Here is a 15753-nt window from a genome sequence, read left to right on the forward strand (position 1 = left end):
TCTACAAGTTTTGCTCTTTCAAGCTAGAGAAGTAACTGCACAAAGCATCCACAAGGGGGCAGCAGCCAGCAACGCTTAAACGCAGAGAAAACACCAAGAGGACACTTCAAGCCTACTTTAGTCTGAAAACGGTGCTGCTGTTTTCTTAAAAGAAAAGAATGCAGGAGCCTGTTGTCATGGTAACACATTATGCACTTCTTTGACATCACTTCCCTAATGGCTTCTACCTGCCTCACTGAAATACTGCTGCCTTTTTGTTCAGTTGTGCACCATCCACAAGTTTCATTGCTGACTTTTTACTACAAGTTAAAAAAAGAAATAAATACAATCAGTGTGAGGTTACAATATTTTTATTTGTATACTTTTTATTTATTTTTTTTAACATCACTATTACACTGCATTCCAGCATATCAGCTGGAGCATTTTGTTCACACTGGACCTCGTCTGTGACTCCACATGGACAGAACTTGCTGGTGTGGGAAGAGTGATGAGGGTCTGATGATGACCTGCGCTTCTTCACCCTCCTCTTCCTCCCTCAGCCTGTGAACAGTGAATCTACACACCAACAGAGACACGGCATCGGGACGAGACACGTGAGGAAAGGATCTAAACCTCACCGGACTCGGGACATTAGATTCAGAGCTTTAGCTACATTTTTTCTCCCCAACAGTGTAGCAGAAAGCTCTTCATAAACATCTAACAACTGTTAAATTTCTAAACACACAAATTAAAGAAAGGAAAAAATATATATAATAAAGACTGTACAGCTACTGCAAAAAAAGCCGAAAGCATCTGGCTTTAAACTAGATTAAAGTGCTAGAAGCAACCCACCAATCCACACTCTATATATTTGTCTGCTAATATTTATATTTATATATATATATATAGAGAGAGAGAGGAACAAGTCTACTATTTTAACATTAATTTACAGGGTAATATACTGTACATTATATTGGTAACAGCTGAAAAATCAGCACAAAAAAGATCACTGTCACACTTAACAGCAATATATAATTACATATATATATAGATATTTATAGAATTTGTTATATAATTATATACATAAATATATAATTGTCATAATATTTATGAAAAAAAAAATCCAGCTTTTCAACTGATACCCTGAAAAGCAAAATTTTCTCTCGTGACATAAAAGCTTTTAAAAGTTAGTCTGAAAGAGCGACGGGAAGAGGAGACAAAAAAGACCCCGTCTGGATTATTGAGGTTAACAAGAACAGTAATTTGCATATTCCACAAAATCTATTGCGACACATTACTGTCTACAAACAGTACACACACGACCCTCCACACACGGAGGAAGCTGAACTCACGCACAAACCCACTGAACAGAACGGAACGACGATGTTTTTCTTCATAGATTAAGGGCTATGTGCTTTACCGCGGTGAATCTATGATGGTGAACGACAGAAAGACTATGAATTCACGACACTTGTATTAATTCGCTTCAGAAGGAAACTCCCGCAGGTACACTCACGCTTTATTTGCTCTCTGTATGGATGCTGCCTTGATCAGGCGATCCAGTTACTGGTCAATAACGTTTCTTTAGTGTCAAAGGGCACAGGAATGTGTTGTAGTTACTTCAGTTTCTTTTTTCTTTGTTGTCCTTCTCCAGCATGAGGCCTTTGCATTAGTAACATCGGATTATTACCCAAAGGATGAAGCCTTCTGTCTCGGGCTGTAACAGATCCGCCTCGTCCCAAACCTATCCCAGCATCACCATCTGATGTTTAGAGCGCTCCAGTGGTCCCCTGTAAATCAGTAGATTAACGCTCACTGATGATTGTCGCGGTGCGTCTCAACTTTCTTCTGCTCACCTGAACACACCTTTGTACTGAAGCTCGGAATAAAGTACACATGGGAACATCACGAGGAAAGAGAGAGAGAGAGAGAGACAGAGAGAGAAGGAAGGAGGGAGGAAGGGAGGGAGGGGAAAGGATCTGGGTTAAATGCAGAAGCATAAAGAGATTATGCTTCTTTAAAAACAGGCTTCCTGGTAGCCAAGGTGATGCACATTAAGGTTTGGGACACTTCTAGCCAGTATAGAGACATCTGGCTGGCTTTCTTTCCCTGACTGGAGCCATCTCCCTCTCTCTTCCCCGCTAATGGGGAGAGTGGCCTACTCAAAGGACCAGATCTCAATGTCCTGCACGAAGAAATCCTCCTTCATGGAGAGCATCGGGTTCCCAAACGTTTTGCACGAGTGACTCCTGCCATGGTAGAGATCTCCATCCAGCCACAAACCGAATTCACCACTGCAAGGGAGAGAGAGAAAGAGAGAGATGGTTTTGAATATATTTAAACATATACGTCAACAGGAGCATTAATGCTACACAGCAGGATGGCTAACGAGGACCAAATGATTGTTGAACACGGTTATCTTTTAATACCCGAGACAATATGAAAAAAAAGAGAACACTGCAAAATAATCAGTATGTTTTTTATTTTTTTTTACAGGTGCATGCATTGGTGAGATGAACAGTTTTGTTAAAATTTTTGTAAACTGCTGACAATATTTCTCCTAAATTTAAAATGTAACTATTGTTATTTAGAGTGTATGTTTAAATGAAATTACAATAACACAACACATCAAAATAGGCTAAAATCATGCAGTATTTGCAAAGCTTTAATAACAGCTATTAAATAGAAATAATTTGTAAACAACCTGTATTAATGCTTTTGCTAAAAAACATTAGGAAATTAGTATTAGGTGAAATAACCCACATTGCCGTTGGGTGACTTTATACTAGGGCTAAAACGATTCCTCAACTAACTTGAGTAATTCGATTACAAAAAATGGTCGAGGCAAAATCTTCTGCTTCGAAGCTTCTTTTAATAAATTTTAAAAGCTTGCGTTATGTTTTTGCACAATTATTTGTTTGCGCAAATAATCACCCACGCTCATGTCACCCACTAAGCGGAAGGAGACGCAAACAGTTAGCTGTGTATTAATTTGAGGGAGCGTTCTGTTGCTGCCTGCAAAATGGAAGGTAAGGAGCGAAAAAAATATCAGCGAGCCAAGAGATGAAGAAACCAGCAAAAGAAAAATGACAGAAATTGTCAGTAAAGGCTTATGTTATGCCTGAGCTGTAAATGTAGAAACGTTTAGTCCTGAAAGTTAAGTTGCACAACTTAGTGTTTTTGTATAACTATTTAGTTTAATGTGTTGCCTTTTTTTTTGTTACTTAAAGTTATTTAAAATACCTTTTTTTTCTCAAGTTTTTACATCTAAGAAAAGGCCTTAAAATAAGACTGTATTGCACTGTAATGCACTTAATTCATCTCAGTCAACTTTAAGCTATTCCTTGTATTGTAAATAATGACAATGTTTATTTTTGATAAAATGCTGTAGGCATTTAAAAAATAAAAGTAGATTTTTCAAAAAGAAAAACAATTAGTCTTTGTTTTTCTTATATATTTTACATTGATGTTTAATTAAGCAAAAGTACACTTTATCCGATTACTCGTTACATTTTTTGGTAGAATACGCGATTACTAAAATATTTTATAGCTACAGCCCTACTTTATACCACTCTTTTTGCAAAAAAAGCAAACAGCTCAGCTTTGTGCTTAATGGTTTGTGACCATCCATCGTCCTCTTGATGACATTCCAGAATAAATATAGCTAGTTACTAGTCAAATGAGCAACCTTCAGCTGAATAAATGATAAAACTTTGTAATCTTCTACAGCAGAGACTCTGAAGTTAGGAAACTGGAGTTGCTGAACTACATTTTTTCCCCCACATACTCTTTGCTAAATCATGATCTATACTTTACTATGCTGTGTTTAGCCGGTTCTGTCTCCAGGGTCATCCTTTACTCATTACATTATAAGAAACATTACAATTTGTTTTACTACCCGTTATCCAATTTCAATTCAAAGGATTTATAAACCTTGTAAATACTTCATCTGCATTTTCAGGCGGCGGCATCTTGACTGAGATTATAATATAATAGATGAAGCTGAGACTACAAAGTGCAGTGGCTAAAAAGAAGCTCCTTAAAGAACTTGTAAGGACTCACCTTCCTCCACCAAATGCCAGGGAGTCCATGTCTCCTTTGATAAAGAACATGTTATCACCTGTCCATTTGTAGACCTGAAAGAACAGAAAATTTACCCCATGTCATTGCTGTTGGGTTACTGTATGGACTTAAAATGCCCAAGCCTTGCGCACGCACACACACAGACACACACACACCTCAAACTGTGGATAGAAGGAGAACAGGAACGTCTCTCCTGTGCCGTAAAATCCTTCGCTGACTTTAAACGGCTCTGATGCTAATGCCCCAAACACCTAGACATCACACAGATCATGTTAATGACTAAATGTTATTATGGGATACACTACAGACGATACTGGCTACTGAGTTTCTCCAGTGCATTCCTTTCTAAATAAATTAATTAAGCAAGATGCACAAAGGAAAAGAATGGATATCATAATAAAACAGCTTAACGTCACACACATGAGCAAGATCAATCAAATTTTCAATCGAAATGCCAACAGTCTAGCAGGCTAACGCTCACACTAACTGGTCCCTCAAGCTTTCATTTACATCTTTTAAATCTACAGCCTTTGTTATTACTTGTCAATGAATATTTTACACATATATATAATCATAGAAAAACTTGAAAATAAACCACTGAGAAGGAGGAATAAAAAAATTAAATAATCCCTTAGTTCAGCGTTGATATGGGAGAGTCTTACCTGCCCGTCGCTGTCTTTAATGACGAGGAGCATGGGAGAATCCTGCCCCTGCATGATCCGGTACAGGGTTTTAATACTCATGCCGTGCTTGGACGTGCCGAACGCCAGCGTCCATGGATAGCCTATGGTTCTGGGTGGGAGATGCTTTGCCAGCTGTGGGGAAAAAAATAAGATGTACAGCATCTGATTATCATAATGTATACAAACAATGGCATGAAAAGTAAAAAAATCATAGTAGCATTTTCAGAGCACATAAAAAAAAGACTTAAGACATATCTGTTTCTTCAGTACCTGGACTAATCATAAAACACACACCCCCACACATATGCATACACAAATCAGTCTACAAATTACAAATCTGTATTGGCTAGTCTGGGCTTTCCTCAACAACTAGGTTTTGTCTGATTTACCCACAGTGTGGGTCTCTGAGGTGCATCAGCACAGAACACAGGATGAGAAGTCACCTTAGGTGAGCTATTTCCTTAAAGTGCTAAGCTGATGCTACTGAATGGCAATACCCACAGGGCATCGTCGAGTGTAGACTCAAAACAAACAGATTACAGTCACAGTGAGTAAAAATAACGAGATCATCAGAGACCACAAGCGCGCCTCAAATTATACTGCAGGATCCCAGTAGCCCTTCCATTCATTCATTCAACGAAAAACAATCAGGAAATGTATGGCTTGATTTTAGACACTAAATGTACAACGCTGATCTATTAATATACCGATTACGAACTTATTCAGTACTGCTGTATAATGAATCCTTCATAATGCTGTAATTATCCAGAGATAACCTCGAGGATGACGGAAAGTGTTACAGACCAAAAATAACTGCTGAATCAATTACTACAGAGTAAAGCAAGCTGTAACGAACCTACAGTCTGGAAAATATGTTAATATCAGAACTTCTTGCTGCTTCATTTACCTACAGAGTGCTTGGTGTTTTAGTGATTCATAAATGCATTCTCTATTTTAAAGAATCCCAGAATAAGCATACATATTTTAAATCGTGTTCACAAAAGCACACACACAAAAAATTATATATATATATATATATATTTTTTAAGCCCAAGGCATGTCTGTCCGTCTGTGACAATCTATAATTGATCAATAATTCGAGAATGCTTAAGAAAGCACCTTATTGAAAGAGGAAATGGATCGATAAGCTCCTTAAAGCTCTTGTAGAGAGAAACCAGCACCCAAAGCAATACCCGCAAAGATTGGGATCGATGCGGCTTACCTTCTCTATCTGTTCGGCCTCCAGGAGTTCGCTAGGTTCGCTCAAGTTGGGTTTAAAGGTCTCCGGCTCCAGGGTGGCTGTGATGGACGTGCCGTGTTTGGAGTTCACCTCCTCCTTGGTGGTGATCTAAAACAACAGAGAACAACGTAAGCCAAGTGAGTGGCGGCTGATTCGGGAACCTGTCAGCTACAACGCTAGATCTGAATCTAAATCTTTTTTTGGGGGGTTTTTAATCTGACACCAACGATATAAATATCTTAGAGGAAGTTTGTTTATTTAAATGACCATGCATGCAAAAAAAAAAAAAGGATGCAAAGGAACAAACTCAAAAGTTGTTACAACTATTTTATCTTTACTGTATGAATCTGTCTGTGTGTCCCAGTTATGTTTTCTACCCATATAGACTTTACTACGTATCGTATAACGGACTAACCTGGATTGCAAGCAAAAGACCCATGGGACTGGCTCTGCTTCACAGAATAGTGGCAAAGAAAGAGACACTTAGCCTCTTGCAGCCTGAACACACTCGGGTTACACAGCCCTTGCTTGAATTACCTTCTTTGTCCATGGCAAACAATTAAACAAACACTCTACGGAGCCCTAAATTCCATCGTTTTCCCCCCAATCATGCCCCACCCCCCACCCCCTTTACAGACGATATACCACACCGTACATAATCTAGGCCACGTCTGTCGCAAGGATTGTGTAGAATGTGCTGAGTCAATTGGTTTACTCTGCCTGTGGTAGCGCAGTTCAAAATGAAAATGAATCTTATTCAGAAGCTGTGTGGCGGCCGGGAAAAACCCTTCTTGTGGTCAAATCCGTCTTTTCAGCAGAAACCAGACGCGTTTTTCCAGACCGTCGCACGCGCATGCATTTCCATATTAACCACTATATGGTTGTGTCCAGCACAACCGTATTGCTATCTACTTATAGCAGAAGAAACTCAGAAGTAAATCTACTGTAAGGAGACTCAAGCTAATCGATACTAAGCTATGCTCTAAGAAGACTTCTAAGTTCTTTGGGGATCTATGGCTAGGCACCTGGAGCCGTTTGCACAGGGCACGCAGATCTTCAGAGTTTAGTGCATCGATCCGGCGGTGATGTTCGCTCAGTGACACTACCTGGTACAGAGATAGGAAAGGGGGAAGAAGCCACAGCTGAGCATGGAGAGAGAGCGAGCACAATAGTGAGCATGGAGTGTGAAAGCAACGTGTGGCCACTGCGGCACTTCACGGAAGAACTGACACAATGCTGTTAAATCATTATCCTTAGTATTAACAGAAAAGCAGGAGGCCTAGACTGTAAGATAAGTACAAAATTTTCACATTGTGTTGAGTCTAACATGTGAGCAGGTTCAAACCAAGTGTTTTGCATGGCTTTGTGAGCTGTTTCTCGATACAACAGTCTGGCAAAGACGACTGGCCTTCAAAAAGAAAAAGAAAAAAAAAAAAAGAAAAATTAATTCAATTGTTTTATTAGCTGCATGAGTTGCCAGGCTACCTTCGGTCTGGTGGTTATCGTCAGTGCTAAAATTAGCCTTGTTAACTGTACGGAGTCTGTTGCTATGTCACGGCTTTACCAAACGAGACGGATTAGTGACAAGGTTTCGGTTTGGGGACACGCAGAAAAAAAGAAGAGTGTTTTACAAAGAAACAGAATGTTACGGGCCAATTAAGTCACAGCACACGACTTACTCAAAGGCAGTGGTAATCCTGTTCACAAGTTCTGACTACATAAAAGGAAAAAAAAATCATTGAAGTGTAGCTTCTATTTTATTCTTCTTTTTCCCTTCATGTGGATTTAGCACACATTTACCCAATCAGTGAGTCTTGGAGGGTTAAAGAGGCATTCAAACACTAGCTATTGGGAGAAGAAATGTGGGCGACATATGCCGAACAATTTAAGCAGAAACATCAGAAGCTGGCAGGAAGTTTTGACCCATCAATGATTCCCTGCATCAACAGAGATTTTAGTCTAATAGAATGACTCACGTTTATTATGAACAATAACTTGTCCAGCTCTGGAACTCGTTCCACAAACATTTCCATCAAATACAAAGCTACTGATTTTTTTAATTTGTCTCAAAACCAAAAACACAAAAGTGTACATCTTTTATTGTGAGATTTTGACATGGTCAATCAAGACTTAGGGCAGTGGTTCTCAAAAATTTTCTGTCATTCCCCACTTAAGGCGGTGGGTAAAATTTCAAGCCCGAAAAGTCACGAAATCGGCCGAGTTTACTATTCATTGAAATATAAATTTTTAAACCAATATGATTAAATAACACCAAATTCAAAACAGATAAAATACACGTGCAATTGTTATAACAGGTTTACTTCGTCACTTATCTAGAGCTTTCTTTCAAAGAAGTCAAGTGGCTTATTAACATGACTGGGGTGTGTTGTCTAAGTGTCTTCCTACTTTGTTCGGTCTTATGCTGTCTGCTGCCAGCGGTTTAAGACACAAAACACACACTGGTCTCTCCTCTGCCCCCACCATCACCACCATGAATCCAAGCGCAACATAGGCTTCATCATGTTTTCCTTTCGGCTGGCTTTTTGGTTGATTAGGCTGATAGTGCTGAATCACCTGCTTTTTTGTGGTCAATGTAACAAATGTATCCATTGACGTTATTACGCTCACTAAATACGGTACGCTACTGACCCGGTTTGTGTCCGTGGTAAAGTTAGTTTGATATTCGCATCTCCGATTTCAATAGCTGCGTAAATAAACCCGCAAATAAGATACCCACATATATTTCCTCTCTACATTGTCTTTAAGCTACATCCGCCTTAAATTATACATGTTTAAAAGCATAAACACCATTGTTCTCTACAGCGCAACGAATGATTTAGGGATCACACAGCAACAAAAAGCGTAGAACGATATTGATCTTCCCTTTTGTTCAGCGCCAAAAGGATCAAAAAGCAACTATGTTGCCACACTGGAAACTAGAAATGCCAAACTAGGACTGCATGATAAAATAAAATTTTTTAACAAAAATCCAGAAACATCAGCATAGACATTGGAATAAATGAAATGACATATATAATACCGAATGTTTTCTTATATATTGTTCCTCTGCAATTAACATGCCGACGTTAAACCGTTATTGTTGCACTATGGTTCCACTTTTTCTCCGATGTTATTTTAATTTACTTGTATTAATGATTCATTTCTTTGCGTGTGATTGTTTAGTTTCGAGTGTCCGATCTTTATTGTCAATAAAGAAAAGCATGAATTAGAATAAGTACTTTCCTATTATTTTCCACTAATTCCCTCCCGTTCATTGCACCCCACACTTTGAGAACCACTGACTTAGGGAGAGCAGACTTCTTAATTTAAATATTTTATTACATTGTTCTAAACAGATAAAGATAGACAACTACTTACGGACGTGCTCCTGGAGTGAAACTCGTTCGTAAGTTGGATTTGTTCTTAATTCGGATTCGTTCTTAGGTCCGACCAAGTGCGTCTTATACACCTTTGATACGAATATACAATATAAAGCGTACCAATTCACTTAAATTTTTGTCCACTTTTCCCACCGTAACTGTGCCTAAAGAAATGCATCTCACACATTGCAACATGAGTGTTGTCTCTGCAGCTTTAAATCGCGAGGGGAATCCCAGGCGGCATTTTGTGTCAGAGCTGTTTTCCACTGAAACTCTGTCCTGTTGAATTTTTTCAAATTTAGGATTATTTACCATTAGAACAGCTTTACAGGACAGCCATTTTCAATCATCGAGCTCACAAACTGCTTTAGTGAAACCGACTTATTTCTCCTGCACCCCCACACATATATAATATATTGGAATTTATAATATATAAATGTATAATATAATGTATATAATATATTGGAATTTATAATATATAAATGTATAATATAATGTATATTTTATACATTTACTTACACACTGAAAATATTGTATATAATTGCAAATATTGGTATATGGTGCACTGCAATACACGTGAGCTACGTCTGTGATTTGTTTTCATCTATGAATATCCGTAGAACCACGGTCCACTCATATCTGCAGAAATATTTCGGGGAATACCTATACTGGTTTTAGGTACTACATTGAAGACTGGCTCACATTTAAAGATCTACTGTTGTGTATTCAGAGTATCGCAAGAGATAAAAAGCTTTTGGTCATAATAAGGCAAATGCCTTTATCATGTGGACGACAGTAACGTTCTTTCTAATACTCCTGAACGTTTAAATCGCCATTAATGACTTATTCATTTAAAAGGTTCACGGAAATCCGAATCTTCTTTATTGCGTCATTACCAGATAGTAGGTTTTAATATTCTATAGCAGACGAATAACAACCTGATCTTCCTCTCATAATGTCTAAACATACAGAGACAGCTGTGTTCTCATTGCTGGGCTGGTCACAACCCCGACCACTTGAGGTTTTTAGCGGTGTCCATTGTATTTCATTTAATCAGTCTTTTCTTTTTCAAAGCTGCAAGTTGAACCGCTGTGCATGCTGTGGTTAACCTTAAAGCTTCCTTCCTTAATGACACTGCATACCTGAGCAAGTCCAAACCGCTAAGCAATTTTCTGACACACAACTAGACACCTTAATTCCTATCTTACAAACCTTAAGGTTTTACAGGCACATGCCTGCAATTGGAGCACTGCAGACCAACGTAATCAGACTAATCAGAACCGTGACAGTGTATTAGGGCACATAAGCAGAAATAAATAAACAATCCTGCATGTTGAATAATATTAAACAAGACTGGAAGTCACTTTATGGGCAGGATTTAAATACTAAACAAGCATATGACTGCTCTATATGACCAAAACAACGCAAGAAAAAAATCCAAACCCCCCGAAAAATCAAGTATGAGAAGGAAAACAAACAAAGTTTTTCTTATCGGATACTAGGTTTATCACCTCTGCCACTTTTTTCCAATGTGGTATGTTTCTCACTGCGATTTTCATCCACAACTGTTAACTTGAGTACATAATTCCACAGAATGAGATGCTGTGTATTTTTGGATTTCCACCATATGTACAATGTCTATTAGGGCACTGGTGGCTTAGGGGTAAGTATCTCACCTGCCATGAGGAGGGCCTGAGTTCAATTCCTACCCAATGTTGAAACTGCAGCCACAGGATGCAGTGCCAGGTCCCAAGCCGGGATAAAATGGGAATGAGAGGGTTGTGTCAGGAAGGGCATGAGGTGTAAAACCTGTGTCAAGTTATTGTGCGGATCGAGTGGTCTGGTAGCGACCCCTTAAAGGGAGCAGCTGAAAGACTAACAAGTGTTTTTACATGTCTGTTCACTTGTAAACAAGGCCAGTCGCATGTACTTCCAGTAGCTGTTGAAAGCGTGTTTGTCAGTGTGTTTTTTTTTTTGTTTTTTTTTTCATTTTGTGCAAGATTTAGTGAAAATATGACACCATGTGTCCCAAGAATGTTATCAAGGATGGCAGCAAAAATAAAATGCCACTAAGCCACTAGCAGTCAGTGACAAAGGGAATAAAAAATTAAGGTAAAGTGAGGTTTAAGGTTTAGTTTATTTCATATTTTACTTCACGTAAAGGTCTTTTCTAAATGTTTTGACTGATTTCATATGCAAAAATATAATCAAGTTATTGGAAATTGATGATATTTTCAGGTTGAAACAGCTGAAACAGATAATCTACATTTGCATTATTTTCTCTGGGAAAATGCGGTTCACAATATTAAATTCCGCCTTAAAGAACCAGTCTCTGAAATGGATTATTTTCGTTTTCCGGGGTAACAATGTACATCCTGGACAGTCTGCAGATTGATCTGCAATCTGGAAGCACCAATGAACCTAATCTACATGTCTTTGGACTGTGAGCATGGGAAGAACATGCAAACTCCACACACACACACACACACAAACCTGAGGCAGGAATCAAACCCTCGACAGTGCAAGGCCACATTGGTAACTACTATGCCAACATGCTGCCTATAAGGTAGACACAACTTAAATTGATAAACTATGTTCACTGCTAACAAGCTGCTAGAGCAGGAGGCACCTCTGGGGGCGGGGCATGTGCATTCATAAGCGAGATTTAATTGGACAAAGATGAAACTATTACAGGATGACTCATCAAAATAGCTGAATTCTTAAAAGCTGACCAAAGCTATTACATTGAAATAACGGAAGTGCAAAAAATAACTTTCAGATACACAAATACAAAAGAAGGGCTTTCTAAATCCTGGTCTTGCCATAGCCTTACTCTTTATTTACTGATATTGCAGCACCATTGAGGGAAAACGGAAACGGAAACAGAAATATAAAACCAAGCCCTTAACCTTTATAGAGAACTTTACCTGTGCTCAGGTGAAAGCTCGATAACTGTCCTAGCACACTAGAGCTTGTGGAGTTTTAGGACACCGCCTCCCTCCCTCTAAAAAACACCAAGGACACGCGTGTAAGTTTCGTACAGCTGATTAGAAATAAATAAGAATAAAAATAAAAATAAACAAACACATAGCGCACACACTCACACAAACAACACAAGAGCGTGTGTTTATTACGTGTAACTCAGCTAGCGCGTGCGGCCAAACCCCCTAACAGCAACAATACCATAACAACACACTGCCACCTACAAGGGAATACTTGGCCGTGAGCGGCTCCACGTCCTTCACCCTCCTGGAGAACATGGCTTTTCTCCTCAGACAGACGCGCGTTTGCTCCGTCCGTGCTCACATCCCAGCCGCTGGGAGTCAATCACTCCGGGGCAACGGAAACACCGGACTGTGTCCGCGAGCATGAGCGACACTTCAAACACCAATGAAATTCCAGATGGGACACAATGCCTTTTCTAATTGGCTCAGGCAGAGCAACTGCGCCCGCCTACAGCACAGCAGACAGCACGCGCATTTAAAGAGACAGCGCGCTTTTTTTTTCGACTCGCCCCCGTGTCTGAAACAAAAGCTGAGTTCAGAGTTTCGCTACGGTGTTATTACACACACATTTTATATATATATATACCTCACCTCTCCCCCTCTCTCACACACAACTATACTCTTTTCCTAATCTCTACAAGAGTCTTTTGTTTTCTTAAAAATGGACATACAAGCTCAAAAATGTCAGCTATTCGTACCCTTGTAGGAACATCTTTCTCTCGCGCACACACGCACGCGTATGCACTCATTCTCTCACTTTTAAACACAAACAAACATTCCTCCTCTCTCTATCTCTACATCTCTCTCACACACAGACACACACACATAGCTGACATCATCTATACGCTTTCCCTAATTTGTACATTAGTCTTTTGTTTTCTTCAAAATGGACCTAAAAAGTCAAAAACGTCAAATATCCATACCCTTGTACAGTATAAACATCTTTCCTACTTTTACACACACACACACACACACCTCTCACTATCTCTGTCTGATGCACACGCACACACACAGAAGTCAAGTACTCTAAAACTCTAACGCATTAGAAGCTTCTGCGAACAGTCTAATTTGTCTGGGTTCTATTCATATTGTTTCATACTTTATCAGAGCCAAACTTAGGGCCACACAGAAGCACACACACACACACACACACACACACACAGTACTGTGTTTGCAACCCTACGGCTACGAGCAAAGATTATTTACCCATTTTATACATAATTAATATCTAGCTACGTTATTGCAAGCCTTGTCTGAACAACGATCCAACATGAAAAACAAAGTAAAATGCAAATAACACCCTGTACGATATCAAACGTCTTATTTAACAATTTGTACTCCAGAGGAAAAAAAAAAAAAGAAAAAAAAAGTTACTTGTGTTAAACACAAGACTATGAGACTTTGTCCGGTGCACAAGTCATGGAATAACAAATCAATCTGCTTTGTTTCCTCCATCATTGATTTACATTAAATTTTAAAGTGCTGCCTCAGAAAGCAGTATCGCTTTCTTCATAAGGCGGATTGGTTTCAGCAGAGCTCGCACCAGATTGCTACACTACTATTTCCATGAAGACATATGCCTGCTGCTTTTAAATACATCTTTTCAGTCTTCATTCATCACAGAGCGGCTTAAAAAGAATTGACTCGAACAACCTGCAAACATCTTGGTTTTTCATTTTAATAAGCTCCATGATACGTTGTCAAAATTTAAAAGTGATATCTCAATGGTAGATTGAGATATTTAGGATGAGAGATCTGTATTCTTTATATTCATCTTATTTATAGTCTTTATATGAAAGGATTTATCTCCTAGCTTCACTTCTTTATACCACTGTGTGGATTCATTGGTTTTGTAAGAAAACCAAATATAAGGGGAAATAAAAAAATCCACATTAAGACATTTATTAACATTAATAATGGAGAAATGAAACCTTACAGTACTGCATTTTTTTTTCTGAAAGACAGATTTCGAACAGTCTCTGCCACATCACCGTCACACCAGCATGGTTTAACGAGTTGAACCTCCCGTTTTTTAAACCATGCCTCATTCTCGACGTACAACAGAAGCGCTCATGAATCCAGTGTATCCATGAGCTGCTTTGTTAAAAGAAAGCAGAACACAATCATGCAAAACACTAGGTTCAAGCTCACGGTAAAAAAATTATTAAAAATAAATAAATAAATAAATAAATAAATAAATAAATAATCATGGTGGAAATTACTGATCGAGTGTACAAACTAACTTTAGACAGATAAAGTGAATGAAAGCTATGACAAAACAGTGTGATGGCAAACAGCAGAGGAGGTGCAGATAACACTGTAAATTTCCAGGCACCTGGAAAACAGAAACACACACAAAACACAAAAAGACACAAAGACAGTGCATAACACACAGTAATACATATATGCAACAGGTTCAACAAATCATCTTCACGTGGCGATGCACAAGCACAAACACAAGTTAACGCTGCACGGAGAAATTGAGTCACGTCAAAATTAGATCATTCAAAAGCGTTAAGAAGAAAGCAAATTGAAAGAAGGGGCTGATGTAAATTGATGTCCAGCTGATGGACCAAGGCTACCTCCCAGTCTGACGTCGTCTGTTCGCTGTCGGCTTCGGGTTCATCGATCTTTTTGACCACCATGAACCCGGGCTCGCGACTGATGCTTCCCATGCCTTCGCCAAATGACTCCGGGCTCCACTGGATGAAGAACAAGTACAGGTGGTCTGACCTACATGGACAGAGGAGATGGACAGAGGAAAAAAAAAACACATGAGGAAAGATAAAGGTAAGGTATAGATTATCTAAGGTTAATATAAGCCATAAAATCATGCATACAGGTTAAAAGAATTCAAATATGATCACAAGTGACTCAAAGTGTGGACTTTCACACACAGAACAGTCTCTAGAGTTTATAAAGAAATTAGAAAAAACTACTGTAGTGTGAGCTTATTGGATGGCAACAGTAACTTAAATAACCACTCTTTACAAACATGCTGAGCAGAAATGCGTTTCAAAAAAGACTTTTAACAATCTTCCACTGCTCAGGTTTCAGTAAATCTCTAAAAACCTGATGGTCTCTGATCTCTTCTACCCGAATGGAAGGGTCAGTATGTTATATATTCTTAGATGCTTTTTTCCTAAAAGGAGAAGTGAAGAGTGATGATATGAGTTCTATGTCCAATATATATTGACCACAATATCTAGGACGTGTCCAAGATTTTCTACCGTAAATGTTTTCTATTAAGAGATTTAAAACCAGACAATCCCAAGCATATCTACATGCAATCAAAAAGGCCGCGACCAGGCCGCAGACAGCCGCACACTGGGGGCTCGGGTGATATGAAAGGAAGCAATTGTCAGCGTGCCCTTGCACGACAA

At 38.9% G+C, this 15753-nt stretch overlaps 1 protein-coding gene across 6 annotated transcripts in view; it reads right to left on the bottom strand.

Annotated features, from left to right (window-relative positions):
• Positions 1-334: 334 nt before the first annotated feature.
• oxr1a (oxidation resistance 1a) overlaps positions 335-15753 on the bottom strand; it is a 201684-nt gene continuing 186265 nt past the window's right edge. For 4 of the 6 annotated variants that reach the window (XM_053488244.1, XM_053488246.1, XM_053488245.1 and 1 more), the window contains 7 exons: positions 14953-15103; positions 7011-7091; positions 5968-6093; positions 4725-4877; positions 4218-4313; positions 4042-4115; positions 335-2273 (listed from right to left, as the gene is read on the bottom strand). In XM_053488244.1, the coding sequence (XP_053344219.1) occupies positions 2138-2273; positions 4042-4115; positions 4218-4313; positions 4725-4877; positions 5968-6093; positions 7011-7091; positions 14953-15103 (817 nt within the window). In that variant the 3' untranslated portion in view covers positions 335-2137. Of the gene's footprint in view, positions 2274-4041; positions 4116-4217; positions 4314-4724; positions 4878-5967; positions 6094-7010; positions 7128-14952; positions 15104-15753 lie in introns of all 6 variants that reach the window. The other 2 variants (XM_053488249.1, XM_053488247.1) reach the window with 2 other exon arrangements.

The sequence above is a fragment of the Clarias gariepinus genome, chromosome 26, assembly GCF_024256425.1.
Source record: "Clarias gariepinus isolate MV-2021 ecotype Netherlands chromosome 26, CGAR_prim_01v2, whole genome shotgun sequence".
Classification (NCBI taxonomy): domain Eukaryota; kingdom Metazoa; phylum Chordata; class Actinopteri; order Siluriformes; family Clariidae; genus Clarias; species Clarias gariepinus.